Below are 17,500 nucleotides of genomic sequence, written 5' to 3'. Positions count from 1 at the left end.
ATAGCCAGCAGCTTCACCAGACTGAAATTGATTTTTGCAATAGGAATAATTTCCCCCTCCGTGGCTAAGTCCAGAAAAATGGACTGATTGTAATTTCCCGATAGAAAGTTTCTGTGGGATGTGACATGTGTTAGAATATCGTGAATTTAGGACATAGTGTCCCAGGACTTGTGGTAGCAGGGAGGCAACCCTAAATAGGTGGGCAGTGTGGCCCAGTGGTTAGGGCGCTTGCCTTGAGATCCGGAGATCCAACTGGATTGCCTCCGACCAGTTGGGATTCTCAACAGTTTTTGTCGTTTCGTTGATTGTGTTGCAATGGACCTGAAAAGCCCCTATGGGGAGCGGTCAATTAAGTATGTATTGCATTGCATTGCATTGCATTGTATTGCATTGCATTGCATTGCATTGCATTGCATTGCATTGCATTGTATTGTATTGTATGTAGTAGGTCTCGTAACGTATAATGGGATTGGCTCGACACCCTAGACAAAAAAAAAAAAAAACTAAACACATGAAGCCATGACTGAGACTTAAAAAACAATAGAAGCTGCTCACAATATCAAAAAATACCGATCTGTTTCACTACTTTTTTTTAAAGAGGGACCTTAATTCTGGTTAATAAACTCATTTTTATTGGGAGATCGAAAGGACAGCGACCTTTGATAAAGCAATGAGCAGTTTCGGACTTAAACGACTACAAAAGAATCAGACAAGAGTCACCTTTTCAATAATATAGAGGAAATCTTGACACTTCTGAGAGTCGCACGTGACACACAAGTCAACAAGAATTTGCACAGCTTCATTCCGAACAGTGACATCTTGGTCTTCAGATATATGACTAAGGTAGGGCAACACCGCTGACTCTAGTAGCTCTTCCTGAAAACATCGAGGAAATTGATACTCCAAATAAAAGACAAATCCTTTATGTAACATAAGTTATGTATAATATGGAAGAATGGTTATGCCCTTACAAAACAATCCCGGAAATTTAACCTAGAGAGTAAATTGAACTCTACTGCCAATTGTCTGACCGCTGAATTTGAGAATTTCCAGAAAGTTTGATAAAGGTAGTCCCAGAAACCCAAGCAGAGTTTCTGGAAATTAAATACGTATCCAATATGCCATTAATCTACATTCCCAGTGGTACTATGGGACACGTCAATTTTAGCATTGTCCCATGGAGGGATTTTGCGTGCAAATCGGTTTGTGACGGTAATACTTAACAACAAACCAGTGTAAGATGTACTACATGGTCCACTTTGAAAGCGACGAATTAATTTCAGAGTATCACTTTATTTAAACATACTCATTAGACATTTTCATTGTCACTGCCGTTGTCCGTTGCAGAACAGAGGCGCTTACAGCTGTATGGTTCCATCGCAGTACGGATTAAAGTTCTCAGCATCTCTGTTAAATTGTGTCGAAACCATTCTACACTTTTATCAGCTCTGTTCCACTTTTAATTTGCCGGTTGAAAGCAATTTAGACAATCGAGACAATGCTGGTCAACGGTCTCCCTATGTTTAACTGACAGAAAAGGGAACTTGAAGTTTTTGCAAGAAGTTCCTAGCCTCGTGGTTCTATTCACTTGCTTACTGGCCTACAGTAGGGCCTATTTGCCATATTGTATTTCTTCCTTTCCTCTCTACCCTTTTTTTTTTTTCGGAATTACAAGGTCGAGTTGTTTTCTTTTTTTTTTTTTTTTAATTTATTACTTAACATAACAGAAGTTTACATTGCGCAAGATACATATAAAAAAGAAAACGAAAACAAATACAACTAATGATCTGACATGCAAGCCATGGCTTACAAGGTGGAGTTAGTATTCTACGGATTTTCTTAGTGTGAAGATGCCTTTAGTGGTGATCGCTTGCACGGGATTGCCATGTACAACTTCTTCCCCCAGACTGATCACTTGCCCCATCACCCTTCAAGGCATCAGCTGCCAAGTTCACCTACTCAGTTTTGAATTATTAGTTGTATGTTACAGTGTCATATCAACGTGGCTTAAGGTGGCTCAATGCAGTTTCCAGCACTTTCCAAGACGTAGATTTTTGATAGGTCATAATTACTACTCTTTGTCAATTGATGCTACAATTATGGTATCAAAATACTGCCCAATCACTAGCGAACACGTTGGTATTATTTTTGTGACACAATAGGTTACCATAGCAATACTATGACCTGCTAAAAACACCCTTAATTTCAGCTTTAAGCGCTTATATTTAAAAAACGGCACGGTGAATTTTTTTCTTATTACAGAATTTTGCTTAGCAGGATAAGATGTAACTTTTGGCAAAGTTTAAAAAAATTCTGTAAATGGGGTTCAGAGCCACCTAAACTTTTCGAAAAATTAAGACGGCTCTGAACCCCATGTACAGATTTTTTTAAAACTTTGCCAAAAGTTACATCTTATCCTACTAATCAAAATTCTGTAATAAGAAAAAAATTTCACCGTGCCGTTTTTGAAATGTAAGCGCTTAAAGCTGAAATTAAGGGTGTTTTAAGCAGGTCATAGTATTGCTATGGTAACCTATTGTGTCACAAAAATAATACCAACGTCTTCGCGAGTTATTGGGCCGTATTTTGATACCATAATTGTAGCATCAATTTATAAAGAGTAGTAATTATGACCCATCAAAAATCTACGTCTTGGAAAGTGCTGGAAACTGCATTTAGCCACCTTAAGACTCGCAAATCATACCTCATACCAGTGTCCATATGAGATAAGTAAGGAAGAAAGTACACTGAGAACTTTGACTCTTACACTGGTACGGATTTCATATCTGAAAAAAATGCAAAGAGCGTAAGTCTTTCCAGCACACTTATACATATAAAGTCTCATTAAACCAATGGGTGTATCGCTTTGATAAACGAATAGGTCGGTTGTTTGAATATACATTGTGTATGAGCAAATTGTGAAAAGGATGATTGATCGCACGAGAGTTAGATACATCGTAGGTCATTGGAACCTGAAATATTTTTCCATCAGATTATGAAGGTTTGTGAGCCAGCCAACTTGAGCAGGATGCACCATTTGAGCCTTAAATGACACCAAGATATGAAGGGAATGCTCCTGTGAATAAAAAAGATACGTATTTGGGTAAAAAGTCATTCTTACACACTTAAATCTATGGTGCGAGAAGAGAATTCAAAGCAATATAATCTTTACATTTATGGCATTTTGCCACATTTCAATAAATTTACATTTAATGATTAAAAGTTAAGATAATATATATGGCGAGGAAACGTAAAAGAAATCAGGAGGCTTATACAAGGTTAGAATTCCTACCAAAACAGAAAGAATTGAATAACACAAATATAGAGCAGGGCGTTCAGTTAGGTGTGACACAAGAGTTGGATCGACGAGGAAATAAAAAAGGAAAAGGAAGAAGTTAGTAGCTGTTGATTAAAAAATCTTTCAGCTTGTGTTTTAAGGATATTAGAGTTGGGGTATTTTTAATTTCAGAACTAAGGGCATTGAAAAGTTTAGGGCCTTGAAAGGATTTCTCCAATTACAAACTGCATCTGGAAAGCTACGGGATGTCTCCGGAGAGGGGACGAATCGGAAAGGGTAGTTGGGTGGAAGAACTTACAGGTCTCATACTTGCACTTTTCTCAACCAAAGCAAAGAACCTTTCCTCTGGTCCATTAAATTTGCCAGCCTCATAAAGTTCCTCTATGCTGGTCAATAGATTGTGAAGGCTTTCTATTAAGGAGTTATCACCTGGCGAATATACCTGGATAGTAAGAAAGAATCGTCCATCACGTTAGTTTGGTTTGAAGTTAAGGCACTCAACTGAACTACTCTTATTGTGAGTCAAAAGGTGAGTTATTTTCTCTACTCACTTACAGGTCCAGACATGGACCTAATTACAGCTGTAGATGCAAACCCAATTTCACAAAGACATGAACTGTCCCTCTAAGTCTAAGCCTTTGCTACCTATTTCCAACAATAAGGTAACGGTTAAGGCTAGCATTATTTTTTGCTAAGGGTAAATGCAGCTCCTTACTTGAGGAGCATCATTTGGGAGGTACTTTGTGCCGTCAATTGCCTGTATTCAGAGACACGACTGATGTTAAAGTTGGGGAGAAGAGCAAGGGGACCCTGTGATGGCATATTGAAATATGTGTGCATCTACAGTAATTAGGAGCATTTCTGGGCATTATCTGTAACTTTCAAAACAACACTACTGTCTTTCTTACATACCTCCACTTGCTTTTGTAGAGCCTCCGTAATATCCAACACTGCATCCCAGGCCACAACATGAAGTTCATAACCATATTTCTTCACCAGTCTCTGAACAGAGAGTGCTACTTCCAAGGCTACCAGACCATGGTGACAGGAAAGAGCCTGGGAACAAAATTACCCTTCTCATCCACTACATGTATGCAATCATACCCTCCCAATTTAATATTCTTGACTGAACCAGCTTGCTAACTTTGTTGTTGAAGTTTATTGACCAAATCAACCAACAGAACATGAAAAACTGAGAAAAACTCTGTGTAATAATGAGAAACCTTCAAAATTTTGTAAAACAAAATTCTGTAGTTAATTATAAATCTTACTTGCAACATGGACGGCAATACTGTTGAATTTGAATACTTTAGGTTTGGTACTCTCTGTGAACCCCAAAGACACATTCCAATGAAGAACACTGATCCTCGTAGTAGCATGATATCTGAGTGATTGTCACTACATTTGGGACAGAGAATCACATGGAAGTATTACCTTACGGTACAATATCATTGACCATCTCCCAGCTGCTACATGTACATGATGTCATGCTTACAACGTAATAATATTGGTAGAGCAGTGAGAAAGGTAATTGCTATGTTCAAGCATCTTTTTGCAACTTCATTGATTCAATGGAAATATTAAAATTCTAATGCCAGAAATAATATACCCCATGTCAGCATTTTAAAAAAAGGATCCACTTTGATAGTCCACAGTTTATAAAAAAATAAAAAATCAGAAAACATCAAGAACAAATCTCTCTGTTTCACCACTTGGTTAAGAAAAAAAGACTTTTTAGTACTAAAGGAACCCTGAACTTGAGAGAACACTAAGTCTTGCTCCAGGGGTTTCATTAGAAGCCGGTCAGCACCGGTTTTTTGCCGTGTGTTTGTCAGAAATTTGCCTCTCAATGCAGGCTACTCTGCCTTGATTTTCACTCAAACCTGTGTATTAAAAAGGCAAGAGTGACCACCTCTTACATTGATTAGCCCAGGCATCTGCTGCAAAAGTTATTGAAGTCCCTGTTGCTCTCTTGGACTATAATCTAAATTTGTGCTTGTGCATACTTAACTGATTCTTACCATACCCTAAACAATTAAGTAAGCCTGTGGTTTCTTTGCCTTTAAGAGACAATTATTATTTGTAAACATGTGTGGCTTTTCCGGGAATTATGGTTGCACATGGTCTTGATCAAGTGCACATTTGAAGTACATGAAGATTAAATTCACTTACAGGTGTACATGTATGTCTGGAAATAGAACCTTATTAGATGCACGCCCGTGAAGTGTTAAGTCTACTTATTATAAGCCTTATGCTACATGTATTTCCTACAACAAGGTAAGGGTAAAGGTTAGCCTTTTTTTATCTTAGTGTACATGTAAATGCAGCTGTTTACCCTTACTTGAGGAGCAGTATTTGGAGGAGACTTTGTGACATTAATGATAATTTAGTCAATTCATTCAATGGAAGCTGACAGGGCGCCTTTCACCCCCTTCCCTCCGCCAGTGCTCCGTTTCACAGATATTTAAAGCTACAGCTACATAGGTCAGAGGAAAGTCGAAACTGACGTTGAAGTCACCGAGGATCGAACTGGGGACCCCTTGCTCTGAAATCCGCGCACTAGCCAACTGAGCTACGCCTGCAAATGTTGGCTTTTGAAAGGAGGGGAAAACAGGAGTACCCAGGGAAAAACCTCTCAGAGAAGACTTGAGAACCAACTAACTCAACCCACACATGGCGTAGAATCCGGGAATTGATCCCGGGCCACATTGGTGGAAGGCGAGTGCTGTCAGCACTGCACCAGCTCTCTATTCTGAGACATGAGTGATGTTAAAGTTGGCGAGAAGAGTAAGGGGAAACTTTGAGATGCTTATTGAAATCCAAGTGCATCTAATTAGGGGCATTTCTGGACATGCAAGACAGTGTATCTAATTGAATTTTGTTGATTTCATTAGTTGTTTTTAAAAGTTAGTGTATCCACGTGTTTAATATTCACCATCACCATAAAGCCTATTGCCAGCCCACAAAAAAAATGTTTATGTTTAAATGTTTACCTATTAAACACAAAGACGCACCAAAAAAGGCATGGTGCCTTAGGAACATGCAAAATATTTACATTTACTGTATCAACCAACCATGGACGCAACAGAGCCTTGTGATAATCTGTTCAAGGAAAGAGCCCCTTACTACCAATGTGTCTGTAATATGTCATAACATGTTATCTGTCGTTTTTTTTTTTTTTTTAAATCACCCAGTCCCTTTTTCTCACATTAGAAATATATTTTAGGGCTTCCATCTCTGTGTCGCTGTTTGTTGATCACCATCTTGGTTGATTAATCAGTCAAGCTTGAATGAATTCGAACAAAGGCACTGCGTGAAGTGACCCCTTTTATAGTGTGTCTTCATGTGTAAAAAAGTGGGGATATGCTGGTGTACAATGTAGCGGTTAGTGCGCAGGACTCTCACCCTCCAGTTTGCTGGTTTAATGACGACAGGTACATTTACCTAAAACAAGACGCCTAAGGGCGTTTCCATGGGATGTACAAAACTTAACACAAATTGTCCAGTTATAGCAAGCCACCATGCCACAGGCATTTCACAGAAAAGTTGCTTCACAGTCTCTCCTCACCCCAATCTCGACCCCAGAGCTCTTCTCTTGACTGAGAGAGAGAAGAGCTCTGGGGAACCCTGAAACAAAGTGTCTTCTCATTGGTTTTCGTGAAGAACAATCAAAAGCGTCTCTAATTGGTGCATTCATGTTAGCACGAGGAGTGAGCAGGCGCAGTAAGGTTCAAATAGCCAATTTTTGGCTATAAGAACCCTACGGCGCATGTTCTCCTAAATAGAGTTTCCCAGAGCCTTGGGTCTACCCTAGGCTCTGGTGACGAGAATGTCCCCACCCAAGTGTATACAACATATAATTATTATGGATACTGGCAACATAATGCTAGGGGTAGCCCTGCAATGGACTGGCATCCTGTCCAGGGAGATAAGTGATACCCTCAGTCACCTCATGCTACATGTGAGCCCTCCAGATCCTGCATACATGTAACTACACATGTACATGAACATGTATTACAAAAAAGATGTACCTATCTTCAATAACATTACACATGGTATACACTCCACTGTGTCCAAGATGAGTTCCCAGTAAATTTCTCATGATCTGAATGAAAAGATAAACATAATACTGTTTGAGTGCTGTTGACAAGAATAATAATTATTATTATTGAACAGCCACAGAAACATTCATTTTAATGACTTTGCACCAAAAACAATTTCCTGTAAGAAGTACCAGTAAATACAATGTCATTTGTATCATTTTAATTTATTTTAATGATCTGGTTCAAACATCGTTTTGACCCCTCATCGGTCATCATTAAGTTCAATGTTGAAAGTCAAAATTACACACATGTACAGTATGATGGGGAACTTGTTTACAAGATCAAGGAAAACTATTAAGTGAAAGTATATAAAAAGGTAAATCGCCAAAGCCTAAACGCTTTTTACATCTAAAAGTTTATGCATGTACTTTTCATCTTCATTTTGCCTCTTTCTCCAGATGTACATGTATGACATTTTCTTATTGTCAAATTAATTCATTGAACTTAATAATGACCAAAGAGCAGTCAAATCATCATTTCAAACTTTTAATTAATGTTGAATCTTTACTGTAAAGTTTTAAAAATCCTTAATGATAAGAATTTCAACAGAAAGATAATAATAACCTACCTTTTTGTGTGCTTAAAAATACAACATGTAAATTACAGGTATTAAAGTATGACAGTTGCGCTCCCAGGCAAATGTCATGTACTTTACTAATTTTACTAGAAGTACTGTAGATGTACCTTCCAGCTGTGTTGAAAGAACTTCTCTATGTTGACAGCTCGACAGGCAGTGGCAATGAACTCAAACAAGGCATTTGATGGCAGGCAACTGTAACGAACCACAGCATCTAGCAGACATAAACAAAGCTGAAAAATACAAATGAATACAAGATATATTTACATGTATTTACCAGTGTGGCAAACCAAAGAGTGCTCTTTCCTTTCATTGTTGTCTCAGGTTTTAGAAATTCACAGCCTGTAACTTCTACATGTACATGTATGATTATCTCCTGTAGTCTTATTGTGCTATTAATATGATCATATTTATTGAGAATAATAATATACTTAATACTTTATATTTACATGTATTTGTTAGTGTTTCAAAAATATACTTTAACAAACAAGAAGCTGTCAGTACATCAACATCCTCTTCTTCCTTGGTTGTTCTTGAAAGATGGCATGTCTCCCTAATAAATGTATGCAGAAATTTATAATAGTGATTATTATTAATTTACAGTATGTCCAATTAAGACATCCAAAAAGAGTAATGCTGGCCAGCAACGTCTGCCCGATGTGCATTCCAACAATCTCCACCCTTCATGAAATCAAATATGAATGCTCTTTTTTCTGAAAGTGTTCGGGAATGCAGCAGTGTTCTGCAAGTCATCCTTGCAAAATACAAAGGTAGGCCTGGTGCTCTAAGCATTGGCCAGGATAAAATTGATGGAAAGTGTGCAATCTTTACGTCATAAAAACCATGCCTTATCAGATGAAACATTTCATTAAGAATAATACTATAATAATTACTATCATTCTTTAGTCTTTCAATTCGTACATGTACAGTGTAATAACTTTTTTTTTATTGTTCAAAAGAATGTGCCTACAAACATGGTATTTTGCTGTACACATTCCAGTACTTAAGATGCCAGTTCCAGTTCAGACACCTTTTCCGCTTCCTACATGTACATGTAGGGTCCATTTCCACTTACAAGAGCTTAGACTGTACTACAGTAACTGTAGAAGTTACATGTATCCTGTCCATGGCTCACCTCACAATTCCTGATATGATATCTTCATCAAGAAAACTGGAGTTGTAATGAATAACATTTATTATAAGGGGCATAAAAACATCCATTCTAGCAAAGCAAAATGAAAATAAGAAATTAGAATCACATGACTTGTATACCTTTAAACTCTGTCCCCATTAACCTATTAACCCCTGAGAGTGACACTTGATAGATTTTACTCTGTCTAATGCCAGACAATTTTACTTGTCAATGGGGTAACCCTAGGGTGTTTGAGGTATGAATGGGTTAATCTGTGCAGATTTTTAATTTGAAGTTGGTAGCTGCAGTTTCAGTGTCATGTTGTCAAAATCCATATTGAAAGAACTTTTCATCAGCTGTCGGTGCTTATTGAAACTAAGGCAGGGTTGCCACTCACCAGTAACAAAAACATTTCCTGATTTCTCCCTGACTTTTCTCTGAACTCTAAACAATTTTCACTAGCCTTAAACTGCATGTACTTGAATAATCATAATAGTTGCCTCAGCTTATTTTGAAGGTCATCAATATTAATTTTTTCTCTTTGTTTGTGTGCAAAATACTGTGAACTGTTTACCAAAAATAATATTCCCTGACTTTTCACTGACTTTGACATCACAATATATTATAAAAGATTTTCCCTGACCTTTGCCTGACCATGAAAAAATTATGTTTTTCCCTGATTTTTGTGTGGCTTACACGTATTGTGACAGCCACACTTTTTCTATGCCATCGACTGATTTGTTTACTTGTAAGTGAGAACGAGAAGCTGTCACGTGGTTTACTGCAAGGTTAGGCACCAGTTTCCACTTCAGCCAAAATGCATGCAAGTTCAAAAGCAGCTATTTTGTCTGTATGAGTATCGTGATTCTTTCTCTGGAGGTATTTCGTCAATCCTTGAGTGAAATTAAGTTTCATATTTCCGTTTTTTAAGGTAACTCACTGTCTTTCTTGACTTGTTTGTATGATACATGCAGTTGTGTCCTGTGCCAATATTAAAACCAAATGTTTTTGTCTTGCAGGTCATAGGCATTTCTAACCAGGAATTACATGTACATGTAATTTTCTCCCTCAAAACACACAAGCCAGCTTTGCTACAGACGGCTTGGGTTCTAAGACTTTAGTGCAGGTTGCACAAACAGGAGTTTACACGTACATGTAACTCTCACATTCATCAAAAGGAGTCATTGCACTCTTGCAAGGGTAAAAGTGAAGAAGTCAGCTCACATCTACCAGCAGTCGGCCGATAGTCGAGGAACAGGCAGTTGGCAATCCACTGACTTTCGGCCGACAGTGACTGTTTTCTTCCACAGCGGTAAAATCTATTTTTTTAGTAAGTAATCGAACCTGGTGTGTATGTACAGATCTACATGTACGTCTTTCACTTCTTTATAATACAGTGTACATGTATATCATTTGAATCACAGCAAAGCCTTTGGCATTTTGTTGGGACACCTTCACTTGTGATGTCATATTATCAATACTTCTAAAGTAGTTATTGCTGTGGAAGTATTACTTCTTGCAGGTTTATACTGTCTTGAAAGTCATTGAATCTCAGTTGAGTCCTTGCAAAGCTCTTGATTTTTTTTTTTTCCTTTGTTTCGAAAAGTACCGTAAAGACTCATGTATAAGCCGCACCTTTTTGCTTAAGTTTTACGCCAAAAATCGCGGGTGAGGCTTATACACGAGACCATTGCTTTCAGAGGGAGTAAACTGGCTTGTAGGGGTCACAAATTGAACTGAAAACCTTCAGTAACTAAAGATGAAACATATTGAAACCTGGTATTGATCACTGCTTTCTGCAGAGGGTTTGCATCTTCAGGTTCTAAACCCGAATGTTGCTCGCCAGTAGTTCTTTCAAGCGTTCCATTTGAACTTTGTTTGAGCAGTTGAACTCTAACTGGCATAGAATCTCCATTCCTCTGCTCAGCGGCTTACAATGTTGTCTACGACTAATCACCTCAACACTGATTTCTCCACTAATGTGCAAGAAAATACCATGCTATTCGGGTGAACTCGAGAGGCAAATGGCCGACAGTTTCACTGCTCCTCGCTACTTTCACAGCGTGTTTGTCCATGGGGTTGTTAAACTCTCATTTAGCGACAAGTTTTTCTCCAATCAGTGGTTACCATACGTCTTGATAAACATGATATATTGACACACAGCTGATGTGAAAGCAAACGTTTCCATGTCCATACTTCTGCATGGTTATCAAGCAAATGTTTCGCATCGTTTCGCGGCACTTTTTTCATTTTGCATCGTTCTCCAGCGCTTTTTTATGCAAATTCTACCATTTTCATTTCAACTGTGGGCTTTAGTAATGAAGACAACTGTTGTCAGCAACATTAATGATTAATGTCACTGCAAATACACAACATTAGATGGCCTTCTTATTTTTTGCAAAATCATGCTTGAAAGTTGGGGTTGTGGCTTATACATGAGTGCATCTTATACACGAGTCTTTACGGTACTTGAAATTTCAGGAAATTTGAAGGTTCCCTCCTACAAGCAACTGTTGCTAATAAGTCTAAGAATACAAGTACATTAATTATAGCAATTTTGTGAAATTCCAGTCACAACATGGTATACAACTTGTTGTATTGAGAATGGTTCAGTGACATGGAAGTATATCAATCAGTGCTTTGGAGTTTTAGGATAGTACAGTCACTGTATGCTGAAAGAAACTAATACAATTTACATGTACAATGTACATAATGCTTCAGTTAGAGTAAAGTCACGTCAATTTAGAGTATTTTGCATTACTACTAGACTTGCCACAAGTCGACCTTACGAGAATCCCAGGAGAAAATGTTTTGGCGAGCAAAGCTTAAGTGATTTTTCAGATGCAAAGCAGATGAGCGAGCGAGAGGTCGACTTGTCTGGCTTGCAAGGTTTTCATTTGCATTTCGCGCCAAAAGGGGATGACATCATTCGCAAGTTCTGCATTTGAATGGCGCAATCCGACGAAAACAATCAAACACGGTTGTTTCTCTGAAATCAAAAGAGGAAATTTGTTTACTTTGAGCTAAGACATCAGTAACAAAGACAAAATAAAATGTAAGCTTTAATATTTCAATCTAGAGTCGACACTTGGAAAGGAGATCTCCAGTGATAGAAATGAAACACTAGTTGAGAGGATAAACGAGTAAGGTAAAGCTTCAAATGGTCAAGAAAGTAAATTGATTTCACTCATGAAAGATCAGTTAGGCTTCAGGTGTAGGAGATGTGCTAGATCGGGATTAAAAGACATGCTACACAGGGAAAAGAAGTAGAGTTACATCTTAGTGAAACTTAAATTTAGCGATGCAATGACTCTCATCGATGAAGAATCGTTGAGAATTGCCTCGGGACTTCCAGACACCAGATGATACTTCAGATTTAAAGTGGTAACTACGATCAAAAAATCATCTCCTTTTTTTCTTCAGATTTTGAAAGCGTGTTAGCTTAACACCTAACTGGCAAAATTTTGAGCTTTGAGTTTTATCCAAAGGCTGTTTATTTTGAGTGTAAATTTAGGATTTCACGCTCCGCCATTACTCACGTTCAAAACTGGCCGATTGGACCTCAGAGGGTTGGATCTAGAGAAAATGACGTCATTTACTCACTAGCTTAAAATTTCAGCGTGTAAACGCAATTTATTATATATGCAAAACATGGGTTTAAAAGTCTGATTGCCCAAAACTCCCGTGCTGCATATTAATTCGGCCGCGTACACACGCAAATTGCATTCTTAAACTAGTGAGTCTTTGACGTCATTTTCTCCTCGACCCAGCTCTCTCAAGATTTTACAGTTAGTAATGGCGGACCAATAAATAAGAAAATTCCAGTTAAAATAAACAGGTTTCCTTTTAAAATCAGAACTTAAAACTTGGGTCAGTTAGTGTTTAGTTTACATAGTTTTGAAATCCAAAGAAAAAAAAGAATTGCTTTTTTGATCGTAGTACCACTTTAAAATGTCCTCCAACTGTTGCTTTGAATAATCGTCTCCTACACATGACGCTCTAATGCCACAACAATTGAGGATTGAGAATTGATCGTTCATGAGTGAAATCAGTGGAACAATTACGAAGAGCATTGAAATCCTCTCCAAGGAAACGATCAAGATCTTACGGGGCTAGCTCAAAGGTCAGACTTTTCCCAGATCCAGCTGCAGCAGACAGAAACAATTAAATCTCTGCAAGACACATATGCTTGAACTGTTTTCTTCTGATAGTCGCGCAATTCGGTATATCCTATAGCTTCAGCCACCACTTATGTTGAAAGTCACACTTCACTGCGTATGGCACATTTTGATGGACAACTCTATCCCCTGCATTCCACAAGGACTACTCTGATTGGTCTAGCTCAGCGACCTGTTATTGGGTCTCTAAAATTGGCACCAATCAAGTATGAAAAGTCCTTCGTCCCGCGTGTTGTCTACATGAGACGAAGGACTTTTCGAAAGTCTACATTACTACTGACCCATCCACTTTATCATTACCAAATACCGTTATATAAGCCCTGAAGTAACATGCCCAACAGTAAGGGTGACAAAGCTGCCAAAAACTCAATGTTGCAAACTTACAGTAATTTGTAAGCTGCACATGTACGCATTGCGTACCTATTTTTCCCTGATAGTGGCAACCCTGAACTACATGGTCATAAAAATATTTCTGTCATACAGAAGTCATGTAAAGCTGTAGAGTATCTCAAAAACCAAAAATCAACTTGTTTTCCAAATCATAGAGAGCTGAACTGTACACGTCAGTCTCTCTTACATGTACATGTACATTTGACATGTATGAATAGACTTCCTTAGCCCTATTTATTTATACAATCATAGTTTAATGCTCCTTGAAGATAATGCTGATTAAATGGACCACTGTTATGGATATCAGTCAGTGGGAAGAGAATTAAAATTTCAATGCTTTCACAAAGAAAAGCCAGTAGCACCTTTCTCTTTTCTTTCCATCACTCAGTCCCAGACATTTTGAACACTAAGGACTCAATAGATTTGTAAACAAAATGAAAACAAAAGCACCAACAACCATTATTACAAGAAAAATTAATAATATTTAATATAAATTTCCAACAAACCTCCATTTCTGCATAACTTCTGGCATCCAAGACAACAGAAAAGGTCCTGTTAGAATCATGGAAAGAGGAGAAGAGCTATTATAATGATAAAGCTGTAAAAAACGACGGGTTATAGATACAATAATAGAGTGTACACTGTTAAGTAGGTGATGATAACAAACAATGATACATGTACGAGCAGCTACATTACATGTAAAGTCATCATGTACATTGTAACTGTAATTAAGCCAATAATAATTATTCTTTTATGCTCCTTTATTGTTTTGATCAATTTCTTGTATAGCTTGTCTTCTCTTTTGTTTTTTGCTTTTTTAATTTTCCTTCTCTTTTTTGATATTGGACCAGATAACAGAGGGTATACAGTCATGTAAATGTATTGTCAGTGGTTCTTTACCTGTCAATTCTTCAAAATATGAAATGTCCTTTCCATTATCACTTAAAGCCTTCAACAATTCTAACCTAAACACAGGTAACATACAAGCAAAGACTTTCCTTAAGAAAAAGTAATCACATTTAATAAAATCATGTACAGTACATAGTCATTTAACAATTTGTTTATACTATTTCCTCCAAGGCAATAATATTGAAAGCTGCTCTACAGCATGCACTGACATGTCTCTCAAAACCTGCACAAAACGCTTTGACTTACATGTAGGTTACTATTAAAACGGAGTCAGAACATAATAACTATAGGCACAACTGTCAAAGCAAAGAGCTGTCTTGCCCACAAGACAACTTAATAACTTGAATAAAACCAAAACAACAAAGTAATACCAATAATAAATGGTATGGGCTCATCATGGGGCAGCCTTCATAAATGTTTTACCTGGGTTTAATGTCTTCATCAACCTTGTGACCCATAACAACAGAGAAAAAATGGGCCCTTAACATGCCCAGTCTATTATACTGCAAAAACAAGATACATGTAGAGTAATAATTGTTAATGCGCATACGTTCTGTGCATCTTGAGATACTTGGATTTCCTATGGGTAATGCTTATTAATAGAGAGATATTTTTGCGCGGTTCAAAACCATGCAGAGATTTAGCAGAATTTAGCAATGCTCTTGGTATCCAAAAAGAAAATTGGAGGTAACCACGCATTTTTCAGATGAGATAATTAAGCTTCAATTTGGAAAAGAACGCCATACATTGCTTCGTATTTTAAAGCTTTTGACAGGTATTGTTGATATTATCTTCCAAAAATGGTTACCCCAATTTTCTTGGATTTCAATAACATTAATTTTGTTAAGATCTGCATTTCCCGCATATTCAGTAAACTGCGCAAAAATACCTTTGAATTAGTAGGCACCGTCCTTAAATGAACCTTTTCAAGACTTTGCTCCCTTGTAGGCTCCTTGCTCCCTTGGAGGGTTGGGGTCTCCAGATAAAATAAATCTCCAGATTTTAGATCTCCAAAGGCTAGTAACTAGAGCTGTAATTGGGGGAGAAGCCTACTGTAGCCATAACTCATGGTCAGCGCTGTATTTTCTGCATTCCTGGATCACTATTGCCCCATTGCTATCTTCAAGCATTTGGGTTCCATATCACTTTGAAAAAATTATGACAATAATGCTCAACAACTGAGTTTGTGTTTTAAGAATAGATTTTATATTTAAAAAAAAAATCAAAAGCATCCCTGAAGAAAGCAACTTTATGAATGAAGACACCAAACCTGTGCAGAAATCATGACTGTCAGAAATTGGAGAGTGACATGGCGTGCTTCTAATGGACTGCTGGATTCAAGGAGATCCTTGACTGCTTCCCATGCTGCTTCAATGGCATGCTACAAACGCGAAGGAAAATTAATAATAATATTCTGCTCAGACATCATGATGATACACTGTACATCCATGTTTAGATAGTTGCACTTGAAATCTACTGAATGTAAAAAGGAGAAATCAGGACATAAGTTTCTCAGATAGTAATGTTCATTAGTTCGTCACACTTGATCACCTTGAAGCAGATAAAAAATGAATTCAATGAAATTTATACTCACATCTTCCACCCTTCGACTGACCAGGAAATCACAAAGTTCTCGTAAAACTTTCACCCTGTTTGACAAAGGACTTTCCTTGCTGATTTCCTATCAATGAAGTACAGTGTAGACTGATCTTAAAACAATGCAAGCAGTTTTGGCAATGTTAGGCCTCTTAAGCCCTTGGCTTTACTGATGACTTATGATACTTATACGCAAGATGTAATATTATTACTACAAGAGAGACAAGCACTCAAAACCTCCACAAGGCATAAAAAGTCCCACATGTCATGTACGCAAGAATTAACCCATTGACTCCTGGCAGTGAGACTTACATGTAACAGACAACTGGGGTGTCCTAAGGCACCTGAGGGGTGAATGAGTTAACTTATTCACTCCTGGAAGTGACACCTAACAGATTTTACTCTGTCTAACGCCATCCTATTTTCCTCATGAACTGAGGGTGTCGCAAGCTCGCCTGAGGGGTGAATGGGTTAAACAATCAACCTCCTACAAAACAATTATTATCTATTTTTGCCTGTTGCCTGTACACTATCTTTCAATTCAGAATTCCAATTTCTGCTTCACCATCATACCATGAGAAATAAAATTTTGACTTTTTGAGTTCCCAAGGCAATTAAGGCAAGTGATTTATGGGGTGTTAAAACTCAATGCCAATTCTCAAAATTTACACACACATTATTGCAACTCTAGTGTCACAAAAGTTACAATTAGGTTCCAGCAACAAATGTCACATTTGTAGACATCCCTCATGGCAGAGGGGTAAGGAATTTAAATATTTAACCTCAAATTCATGTTACATGTAGATGTGCTCAATGTAGTGAGATGACATTGTCATAACTTTTTGATTATAGTTCAATTCGAGGCCAAGGTCAAGATAAAACACTTCAGGCCCCAGTTGTTCACACGATGGATAGCGCTATCCACCGGATAAATCAGTGTATCCAGTTAATAAGTCATAGCGAAACCGATTACACTATCCAATACCCCTTATTCCAAAATGGCCGCTGATTTATGCAGATCCAACTTGGCCCTTGTTGCCTTGTTCAAGATAAAATATTCTTTTGAATTTTAAGTTTAAGAACGAGGCATCAAGGGCTAATTTGAATAAAAACAAAAGAATATTTAAATGGTGGCCATTTTGGAATAAGGTGTATGGATAGTGATTTTCTAGTGGATACAATGTAGCATTATCCACCTTTCGAACAGCTGGGCCAACTGAAAAATTTTGGAGGGCTCTATGAAAAACAGATACAAGAAGCAGGGAGCTGCAACAGTGAGATATTAAAAATATGTCTTCTTTGGGCCAGGAATGGAGG

At 37.6% G+C, this 17,500-nt stretch overlaps 1 protein-coding gene across 1 annotated transcript in view; it reads right to left on the bottom strand.

Annotated features, from left to right (window-relative positions):
* Positions 1–17,500, bottom strand: part of LOC137969641 (tuberin-like) — a 61,546-nt gene that overhangs the window by 43,397 nt on the left and 649 nt on the right. Inside the window, exons 2-16 of the mRNA XM_068815965.1 lie at positions 16,182–16,268; positions 15,858–15,968; positions 15,011–15,090; positions 14,579–14,643; positions 14,185–14,230; positions 9,114–9,200; positions 8,483–8,531; positions 8,086–8,211; positions 7,330–7,403; positions 4,570–4,696; positions 4,211–4,354; positions 3,597–3,740; positions 2,973–3,076; positions 2,705–2,786; positions 721–876 (exon numbers count right to left, since the gene is read on the bottom strand). Of these exons, the coding sequence (XP_068672066.1) occupies positions 721–876; positions 2,705–2,786; positions 2,973–3,076; positions 3,597–3,740; positions 4,211–4,354; positions 4,570–4,696; positions 7,330–7,403; positions 8,086–8,211; positions 8,483–8,531; positions 9,114–9,200; positions 14,185–14,230; positions 14,579–14,643; positions 15,011–15,090; positions 15,858–15,968; positions 16,182–16,268 (1,482 nt within the window). The remainder of the gene's footprint in view (positions 1–720; positions 877–2,704; positions 2,787–2,972; positions 3,077–3,596; positions 3,741–4,210; positions 4,355–4,569; positions 4,697–7,329; positions 7,404–8,085; positions 8,212–8,482; positions 8,532–9,113; positions 9,201–14,184; positions 14,231–14,578; positions 14,644–15,010; positions 15,091–15,857; positions 15,969–16,181; positions 16,269–17,500) is intronic.

This window comes from Montipora foliosa, chromosome 9 (genome assembly GCF_036669935.1).
Source record: "Montipora foliosa isolate CH-2021 chromosome 9, ASM3666993v2, whole genome shotgun sequence".
In the NCBI taxonomy this organism is placed as follows: domain Eukaryota; kingdom Metazoa; phylum Cnidaria; class Anthozoa; order Scleractinia; family Acroporidae; genus Montipora; species Montipora foliosa.
The sequence above is the reverse complement of the archived record's forward strand: the minus strand, read 5'-3'. Positions and strand labels throughout refer to the sequence as shown.